The following is a 10,547-nucleotide window of genomic DNA, read 5'->3' as shown; positions in this document are numbered from 1 at the left end:
GGACATTAGGGCACACTCATGCCCTTACCCCTGCTCACGAAGCTGTGTTGGAGTAATGGTATGAGTGACCGGCATGACCATTTCACCGCGAATCGGACCTTGGTCACCGGAAGGATGTACCAGGACATTAGGGTACACGGGTGAATGCGTATATACAACACCAGTATATAAGCATTCTTCCGCGTCCGACATGACTGAACCCCTGACGGAGGCTACGGACGCCCATAACTACGCCAATAGGCCCAATAGGCCTTTAGCCCCAGCATCATTCCGGCATCCCGGGTGTTTCCGCCTAAGTGGAAGCACGGGACCAGCCGTGGAACGGACCAGCATGGATTCCGTCTTTAAAACTTAGAGTGTCTACCTCGTGGCTCAGACCCAATTAGGTCTTATACAGCCGCTGAGGAGCCTCTTTTGCATGATTTTTGCTAGTCACTCGGTGGACATCTCGAGCATCAAGCGGACTCCCACCAGAGCATGTTGGGCCAGTCTCGTTACCGAGGTTTGGACCCCGGACACCGAGGCTAACTGACCCTCGGACACCTACTCGGACCCTGTCCAGAGGCATTAACCCTCTCCATGTTACCCAATAGGTGACGGGAGACGTTAAAAAGGGTTTTTGCCCGGGCAGAATGCCTTAGGACCAGCCTTACTGGATGCTGACTACCTCACCACCGAGGCTACCCCGGACATGGGGGATGGCCCGGGTAGTAACTTCATCTTACCGGTGAAACCCTCGGTAGGGTTGCCCAATAGGTGACCTACACCGTTAATAAGGGTTTTACCGGGAGGAAGCGACCATCAGACCGTCAACTATCAATCAACCGAGGCCAACCGACCCTTGGACCCTCGGACTTCAACCTTCAAAGTCCGGAACCCACCCTTCACGTGTTACCCAATAGGTAACCAGAGAGGGATTTGGGATCTCTGACCGGACAGAACACCCAGCACATCGCGTAATCACGATCTGCCAGCACAGCGAGGGTACACCGGGACTTTACCTCGAGTACCGAGGCTGCATCTATCAACCCTTCGAACCTGGCAAATACCCTCTCCGAGTGGCCCAATAGGTGACAGGAGACGAACATAGGATTTTCAGCCGGGCGGAACACCACCGTACCCAATTGCCAGTACAGCCGAGGGTACCACCCGGACTCTAACTCGAGTACCGAGGCTACTAATGGACTTAGACTCAGCAACCGAGGCTGAGCCTGGATTCTGATTTTGCAACCGGAGGTGACCCTCGGTCACCGAGGCTATCATCGGACTTCAAAACTTGAAGCCAACCGGATGAGGGATCGGACTCCTGCACAGAGTCATTTGGACCAGACGTGGTTTACACTGCACAGTGCAGTGTAAACCACGTCCACCGACCATTCAACCTTTTGGAGACCAGGCATCAACCGGTCCTTGTTACCCAATAGGTGACAGGACATGACATTACGGTTTTGCCCGGATGAAACCTCGGATCACCGGACATTTCGGACGATCCACCGACCAGTAGACCCAATAGGTCTTATTCTGCACTCAGAGAGGGTACCTTATGGTATTCGCGAATGCGACAGTGCCTCTCCATCAACCTTACCCGATGAACCCTGGCTGGATGTAAGGACGACCGTCTGACCCGGCTACGAAGGTTCCAAGCAAACTTTTACCGGAGGATCCCGGTCGGAAAGTGTGTTTCACGCCCGTTTCGCACCCGACAACGGAGATCCATACTCTTACCCGAAGTCAATAGGGTCAAACCTTCGACCCTCGGTGAATTGAACCGGCACCATTGGGTATCCCGAGAATTGATGCCTCGGACCTAGACGACCGGACTTCCAGTGGACTGGAGCCCCCGTGAAGCGGACGAGCTCTAGTCGGAATAAGCACCCGGCCCAAAGCCCCGGACCAAAGACTTTGAGTTTACTTTTTTTTATTATTAATCTCGAAATGATGTTCTCATTTTATTGATCTTTTTTTAACCCGCTCACCAGGAATTGTGATGTTATTTTACTAGAGAGAGAGACAGACGGAATAATACTTCATTTTTTTACTTTTTCGCCGTTACGGACGCGACCAACAGATGCCTACACCGGTCCAACAATACCACCGACCGACCTTCGGATTTCGGCCGTGAGTTGTATCGCCACCACGGGTCCGGAGGAGAACGCGGCACGAGACACCCCCATCATCGGATACCTCCGAGACGCAGCCACCGACCCCAATAGGGTCGTGTGCGGAGCGGGCACTGGAGCGGTATGAGGCCGGTCCTTCGCAGGGGCTCGGACTCCCGCCCAGAGGCATGTTGGGCCAGTCGCTATGGCAGCCTACGAGTAGGCAGCCAGCGACGGTCCCGCTTCCGGTGTGCTGACTCACACCGAGTCGCACTCGCTGTCGAGCGCTAGATCGGCCTCGACTCAGGCAGCTTTCCGCCCAGCCTTACGTCTCGGCTAATCATCGGCCTCGATGTAGGCGGAGCTACGCCCCATCTCTACATCTCGGCCTATTAGCGTTCGATTCGCTCGTGTTGGATCTGCCCAGTGCCGCATTAGGCTTTTTCCATGCTTTGGCTCGATGTGCCGTTCATTCTGTTTCACTAGCATTATCATTCACTGTACTTTCACGATACTGCTCGCACCTCGAGCCTTTGTGTGTTGGTTCTTCACTTTATTGCTATCACAATAAAGCCTTCTCTCACTATCGTGAGCCTTTGTTCGCCAGCTGTCACAGTGTTTTGCGTAATCGATGTTGATCCATGGTCCTGAATACAAAAACGTAAAAGTACTGTTGTTCGCAATTTATTAAAATAAAGATCTACCATTATTTCTAAGGTAGTTCGATTATGCAAGTACTAGTACATTTCAGATCTGATTGCCTCCACCCATTGTCAATACCGGCGCATTATTAATGGTGCACGTACATTCATCACAAACCGTTTGCTGCAAATTAATTCGTACTGTAACTGTAAGGCAGTGTAAGCAGTAATTTACACTGGTTTGAAATTTCCCAGAGCAACAAATAAAAACACATTGCTTCCACATATTTGAAAAAAAAAAGTTGAAAATCCTTATCTTGTGGAGAGTTTTTCGGTTTTCTTGAATAATTACGGATATGGTCGTAGCAGTTCCTCGGATTACGGATATGGTCGGTTTCTCTAGCGCCAGCTTATGTTGCTTGTGGTATGTTATGTCTAGCAAAGCTGTTGGACTCACGGCCATCAAACAATCAGCTATTGTGCCATGGCTTATACGATTTTGAAAACGATTTGTTACAGATGGCCCGGCTGCCTAACGCGGTGCGCTGTGCTGCCGTAGAAGAATCCAGCAAACTAGCAAGAGACAGACGGGCTATTCCCGGTCCCGAATGTTCCAAGGATAAATCTAAATGTGGTCCCGGCATGCGCTGCATCTTCAACAAAGGCGATAAAGGAGAATGTCATGTTTTACGGGACCTTGAACAGTATATATACACTCTTTTAACTTTTCCTGTTTATCTTGCGGATCCGCGCTTCAGTCGGCGATTGTGCATATATGATGCTTAGCATTTGCACTAATCAGAATAAAGAGAACTTCTTCCCGTTTTGGCCGTTTTCCGGTCATGGCAGGTAATGTTTATTTAGAAATGAACGGCGCATGATCCTGGTAACAACGGATTAATAGGTTGACAACAATGTCATGCGCTGACCTTTGGTGCAGCATTTACATATAATACTCGTATAAACTCTCATCGGTAAAGTAGGCAACCTCTTGTTGTACTGCATATAAAAATATTGCTACATATTATTCTTTCAAAAGTCCGAATCTCGTTTGCCTGTCCTTTATAATAGATGTCTATGTATTAGAATTTTCTGTCTGCGACGATCTAGTTTACTTAACAAACTGCGACGATATACTTTAACGTTTTATAAAAAGTTGAAAATCCTTATCTTGTGGAGAGTTTTTCGAGTTTCTTGAATAATTACGGATATGGTCGTAGCAGTTCCGGTTTCTCTAGCGCCAGCTTATGTTGCTTGTGGTATGTTATGTCTAGCAAAGCTGTTGGACTCACGGCCATCAAACAATCAGCTATTTCCAGATACTTCGATAGACAGCCTTCCCACGATTTGGTTCTGGCTAACCGCGTACTGGATAACGTGCTTATTGCATACGTATCTGTAATCTGCAGCTGTAAATTCATGAAAGGCTATGGGCATAATTTTTAAATTTGCAATAATTACCAAATTATAAATTACATTTAGGCTTTAGTAAATAGCTTAGTACTTATTTGCATTTAGTACATACTTAGCTATTACAAATTACACTTAACACATTTAGTACCATATTATTACAAATTACATTTAGTACGTACTTGACTACTGATTAGTATTACAACGCTCGTACTTTGGTTTAAGTAATAATTATTATGAGATGAAAAGCACTCGCGTCGTTACTGTACTTCACTAAGTGCTTAATGTTGTCATGCGGTGACACAACGACAAGCACTAAACAAGGCTTCGTGGACGCAGTTGACAACTTGCGTAACTGAATGTTTCAAAATGGGTAACGACATCTCATCAGAATTACCACCAGAATTTGATCCAGACCAAATAAGACGATTATATCTTCGGTTTTTCAAGCTGGACTCAGACAACAATGGCTATATCTCCCTGGAGGAATTCACCGCTCTACCACAAGTGCGAGCGAACCCTTTGGCCACGCGCGTTCTAGAGGTTTTCGATCGAGATGGCAATGGGTTAATTGATTTCCGGGAGTTTGCGCAGGGCATGACATTATTCAGCAGCAAAGCCAATATCGAGCAGAAACTGCGGGTAATCTTCAGCATCTACGACATGGACCGAGATGGATTCATTTCCAATGCGGACTGCTTTCGGGTATTAAAAATGATGGTCGGAGATAACCTTACAGATGTGCAACTGCAGCAGACCGTCGACAAAAGCATAATTTACCACGATAAAGACGGTGATGGGAAGCTGTCGTTTTCCGAATTTAAAGACACGATAGGCATGTTGGGATCGCAAGGAGATAAACTGGGAGTGACCCTTTAGCGATGAAACGTGTTCGTGATTGGACGAACACTGATTTATCAGGATTGCGATTGTAGCGCACTAAGCGCAGATCAATCATAAGTTCCCTTCGAGAAAGGGCCGGCCGGAACGTTGTGTTCCAAAATTTCTGAACGAGTGTACATGTAGTCTCATAATATAACAGAAAGCCAATTAATGGGTTGAGTTGGCACATCCTGCAATATTCCTTTCCTAATTTTAATAGTAAAAATAAAATATACTAACAAAGTTGAATGCTGTCCCTGTTGAAGTCAATATCTCACGATCACCAATAAAACAAAACTTTATCGCTTGGGTGAAGCATTTACTCGTATTTAACACGGTATTGTGTCACATCATATATACAGGCAATCTGTATGTGATCAGCCACAAAAACACTGGCAAGCTTTAGTATCCGGTCAGTTAATTCAAACGACGGCTTCGTGGCACCAAGTGCAGTTGTGCTTCGGGTTGATGGGTCAGGAATTCCTTTATCCGAACATGATCCTCTAAAACGGCATCTGTATCGGATGTAACAGCTCTCAAACAGTAGCTTTTGGCAACAACGTTTGTTAGTGAACCAAGTGATCGGGACAAGATGGCAAAGACAACGTTTGCAGCGGTAGTGAGATCTTCGAGGTCGACCTGCAAATAATCCTTTCTTTAAAAATTTTGTATTTAAATTCACTTTACTAGAAATTTTAAAATTTACTTAATTAAAAGCTGTAAATCTAAGGACAGTACCTCCGTGCTCTTGACATTTTTCTTTACAAGTTCATGAAGCGATTCGTTCTGCGTTTCCAGGTCCCGGAAGTTGGCAGTACCGATAATTATACTGACCGATTTGTCATCATTGTAAATCACAGGCTGATTGTTGTCATTCGGTCGGTGGTTTTTCTTGCGCGGTGGTTTCAGCGGCTGCAGTGGGCTGAACAGTGAGATCCGTCCTGCAGGCGAGCGGTCACGTGTCATGGTGCGGATCAAGCTCGGCATCCAGCGTGTTTCTCCCCAAATACTCTCCAGCCGTTCTTGTAGTAACTGCACTTTATGAAGCAGTGCACCTGTTTCCTCTTCTTCATTGGTTTCCAGTTCCTGATGGCAATACGTCCGGTGTTAATCGATTTCATATCAGAATGATGTCCCTGATTTCGTCACTTACCTGGCGCAGTAATTGCTGTAGATGAACGACCAAACCTTCGAGAATAACAGAAGACTGCGCATACGTTGACCAGGCCAGCGTTCGATAGCGAAAATGAAACCCTAACAGGAATGCACTGATAATTAAATTATAAACCTTTGGTATAACTGCAGTATGGTATACCGGCTTCAAATATTTGAACAGGAACAAGACTACAGTTTTTCCGTAATTCTTCATCCAGTGACTGATGAGACGACAAGCCTCGTTTCTCCCCATAAACAACTAGTATCGAGGTTTCCGGTCCGAGTTCGATCACTTCCGGAAAGAGAAACAACTCCTCTACACTGCGTAATGATAAGCTGGACTTCAGTGCCTGCCAACTGTCTTGAAGTAGGCTCTCCAAGTAACGCACACGTTTCGGCGCACCGGTTACCTTCCGGGTTATGAAATACCACTCATCACTAAAATTGATCCTCGGGAATTTATAGTATAACATCAAAACCTATCTATAGAGAGCGAAAAATGTTTGCGTATAATACCTAGAAATGTAAGCGTTGGAACGTATCTTTGCTGAAGGAAGAATATTTGGCCACTGTTTCGCGGTGACTACTGCAATACTGTCTAAGTTAAGGCTCAATTCGGCGTATGCCATATGCAGTCCAGGAGGAAGGGCTTTGTGCATATCATGATACCAGGAATATATTTCCTGTAAGCACGAAATGGACAGCATAAAGAATACGTACATTCACAGACATCGGCAATTGAATTACAGCAGCTTTACCGCAGTGCTTGCCGTGGAAATAGCAGACATGATCGGATGGGAGTGGCCAGTGGCCATTATGTCGGCCTCCTTCAGTGATTTCCATTGAAACCCCGACAATTTGCCAACATCCGATTTGTTGACCTTTTGTATTAACAACAAAATGCAGGAGGTAAACTGCTTATCCCTTAACGGTCGGTAATAGGCTATTCCTAGATTCGGCATCGTCAGCAGGTTCTAAAAATGTACACAGAGTTACTTCACTAAAAATTCTACACAACCAGGAAACAAGATATGTTGCCTTCCAGTAAGAGGAGAATACCTGTAGATTAGAAACAGCTCGGACAATGCGGTACCGTAAATCAGACGATGAATCCTTGGAGGAGTGCAGAAGCTCCTTTATTTCGGCGACAGCATCCCAGCAAGTTGTTAACTACGAAACGTATGGAATACTAAAGCGATTTCTAGCGAATTATTGTAATCTGGCTGCTACCTTTTGAAACCACAAGTAATCCTTTGAGCTAATGGAGCCAATAAATGGAGAATGCACGACCACCGACGGTAGTGTGTACTCATTGGTCAAAAGTATCGAATCGTCCGCAATCACCATACACTAAAAATAAATTTGAGATGACATTTTTTTCTTGTTATTCCGAAATTCCCACCCAGTTTACCGACAGAAACATCCCGCCTTCGTCTTCCGCATTAGCCGGCCGAATATGAGGTCGAATGAGATCGCGAATACTATCTTTTAAGCTAGCCCTGCGCTGCACGGCTCGGTGTAAATGTTGACGTTTCTCCGGTGTCCGAGTGTGTCGGCGCTCCGGATAGTTCAGCATATACTTTGTAATCGTTCTGATATTCTGCAAAATCTTCTCCAAGTTGTGAACAGTGGTAGTGTCCAGTCGTGTCCTTTGTCCATCTACATCCCTCCAGGCTGAATCAACAAGCGCAGCATGAAACCGCTGTACAAGAGATTTGTTTTAATGTTAAAACGAAGCGTACATGTTATGACCACAGAAGATGGCGTTGCGTTTAGTGGAATTCCAAAACCTGATAAATTAGCAACGGATAGCCGGAAGTGATACTCGATGCCGCAGTCCAGCTCCGATATTATCAGACGTTCAGGATTCATCAAGTTAGAAAAAATTTGGTAATCCACAATCCCTTTGAACGACGTGTCGCGGGACCACTCCACTGCAAATAAAATTTAACATGCTTTATATCGGTAAATTTGAGTAATATTTATCTTCACTGGTTATTAATTACTTAGCAGAGATTTTGTAAACTATAATTATATATCCGTCAGTTTTCAACCGAACTTTTTCACATAGGTTAGTGTATCTGCACAATACAGAAGTTGATACCGATGCTTATCAATTAATTAGACCAACCCTTAAATCTGGATATAACTCCAGGGGGAATCGATCGTGGCTCATATGAAACAGCAACCGAGCAGTCTCCACAAGGTTCAACAATAACCCGGTCCAGATAATTCCTTGGAGGTCCTGTTGAAATAAAAATAAAACCAATGTCCAAAATCCAAATGAAATGCGCTTAAATTCATTAAGGTATGCTGCAATGAGTTTAATTTTGCACTTACTAGTTCTCTCTACATTTTGCATCATCTTCTGCAACACGGCCATGGTTGGCCCGACGGCCACATCGGCGACCAGCTGTCTGGTGTCGGCACTATGCTCACGAATTCGAGAGGGCACTTGAATGGCCTCAAGACGGCGAAGTGCTTTGCGCAGAACTTCTTGTCGACGCTGTTTGGACTCACACAGCCACTCCGTCTCCTTACCGCCGTTCTTGAATAATTCCGCGGCGATTTCCGCATATCCGAGCATAACCGCTTCGTCCACTAAATTCCATCCCCATTCATTAGGGGCGTTAATGTCGTATCCATTTTCCATCAGTTTTTTCATGATGTCAACGAATATTTCTGTCTAAAATTAGCCGACATGTGTTGCTCCATTTTGGCGCCCAAATGTATTATACTTCACCGGAAGTTGACTTACCGGCGTTTTGATTTACGTAGCACGCTAACTACGCCCAACATACCTCGTTTTTACGCGCGGCTGTCCATAACAACTGTTCAGCCAGCTGACGCTTTTTTACGTCGTTTCCACGTTCAAAAATGTTCGTCACAAAACCGTAAAAATTTTGGAGGAGACGCGTATTCAGAGATGGTGATCTCCAGCGTGATGTCCTGTCTCTGTTCGTGTCCCGGTTAGCCACCAGCGATCGTCCGGTCCTGTACTGCTTTGGTGGTACTTGAATCACTGTTACACTTTCTTGTCTTCCATTGGCTTGAGGCAAACGGCGAAAATTTAGGCGTTGATCCGAGCTAAAAAGTTGTAAAAATTAGATTGCATCCTCAGGCTGTTTTATTTATAGTTGCAAAGTTATGTATGTATTATTATGTAAATTGCAAAAACTGGCCTTAATGTTGTAACAGGCATCTGTCAGTTGTGGGTCATTCAAATGGCAATACAGTATTATCTGTAATTCTGATTCTGTATGCATAGGTAGCATGCAGTTTATTATGCTTTCTACACGTTTCCCTATTTACTAATGTTTGCAAAATCAAAATAAATATTTGAAACAAATTATTCGTAAATTAGCAATAATATGTTATGCTTCAAAATAATTATCAAAGGCATGAATTTAAATTAAATATCGTTGGTTAAGCTGGAGCAACCGACACGCGACTTACTGGTAGCGGTCAACAGACCGCGATCGATCCACATTCTCTTGCATTATCCTGATGAAATTGGCTGTTTGGTCGGCTTATTCCGATGGAATGCTCAAATAATAGTCGCTTGCTGACTTTTTAGCGTAATGGAATAACATACTCCCGGCAAAGCAATAAAATTTTGCAGTTAAATTTCCATTGTACATATTTGCAACGAAAACAAGCAACTCCGTTCTATGATCATCAAAATGATGAAGTATCATACAACATAAGAAGCCAAAAGCTAAAACGTTAATGGGCGAAAATTCCGCTCCGCACAGAACAAATGATTTGGTACAGTTATGTGAAAACAATTCAATGTGTGGTCATTAATATCCGCGTTATCCGGAGGGTAACGTTGGAAGAAAAACGCGAAAGACAGTGTTGCACGTCGGCGTGCAACTCAAGATCATCGGCGCGTCGGCTGATACGGCGGTATACACTACGGCAGATCAGAGTCAGTTTGATCGCAAATAATCACGGCTTACCTGTTCGACAAGTCCACGTCACTGACCAAATAAATTTACACTCATTCACACCATTGGCAATCGAACTCTGTACTTGACTTAATACAGCGCACAAACGATCTCTAATGCTTTTATGACCACACAAAACGGCGCAAATATTTCCGTTTATCGGCAAATTAAATTGGCTATTTTTGCTTAGGTGTTCAAAACGAGCGGGAAAATCTCTGTTATCAAACATGTTTATCATGTTGATCAATTTACACGAAATCTGTTTAAATATTAGCGTATAAGACCTGATAATCCGCAAAGTCGTTTAAAGAAAGAATACTTTGTTGTTTGTGAGAATCACTTGACAAAGTCGGTTATGTAAGTCTATTAACGTCAAATTTCCATCGTTAAAAGCTAATATTTAGGTTGAC

At 44.5% G+C, this 10,547-nt stretch overlaps 2 protein-coding genes across 2 annotated transcripts; one reads left to right on the top strand and one right to left on the bottom strand.

The window, feature by feature from the left end:
• Window positions 1-3,735: 3,735 nt before the first annotated feature.
• LOC129590071 (calcineurin subunit B type 1-like) lies at window positions 3,736-5,328 on the top strand. Its single transcript, XM_055485053.1, has one exon. It carries the CDS (start codon window positions 4,520-4,522, stop codon window positions 5,027-5,029), a length of 510 nt encoding a protein of 169 aa, XP_055341028.1. The 5' UTR covers window positions 3,736-4,519; the 3' UTR covers window positions 5,030-5,328.
• LOC129590070 (ankyrin repeat and fibronectin type-III domain-containing protein 1-like) lies at window positions 5,317-10,080 on the bottom strand. The gene is made up of 14 exons (XM_055485052.1): window positions 9,644-10,080; window positions 8,989-9,274; window positions 8,528-8,873; window positions 8,319-8,432; window positions 7,930-8,121; window positions 7,599-7,861; window positions 7,418-7,537; window positions 7,247-7,357; window positions 6,946-7,161; window positions 6,704-6,870; window positions 6,348-6,625; window positions 6,186-6,286; window positions 5,771-6,118; window positions 5,317-5,671 (listed from the first exon to the last, which is right to left on the bottom strand). Exons 1-14 carry the CDS (start codon window positions 9,685-9,687, stop codon window positions 5,450-5,452), a joined length of 2,808 nt encoding a protein of 935 aa, XP_055341027.1. The 5' UTR covers window positions 9,688-10,080; the 3' UTR covers window positions 5,317-5,449.
• Window positions 10,081-10,547: the final 467 nt, after the last annotated feature.

This window comes from Paramacrobiotus metropolitanus, unplaced genomic scaffold (genome assembly GCF_019649055.1).
Source record: "Paramacrobiotus metropolitanus isolate TYO unplaced genomic scaffold, Prichtersi_v1.0 Parri_scaffold0000039, whole genome shotgun sequence".
Taxonomy (NCBI): domain Eukaryota; kingdom Metazoa; phylum Tardigrada; class Eutardigrada; order Parachela; family Macrobiotidae; genus Paramacrobiotus; species Paramacrobiotus metropolitanus.
The sequence above is the reverse complement of the archived record's forward strand: the minus strand, read 5'-3'. Positions and strand labels throughout refer to the sequence as shown.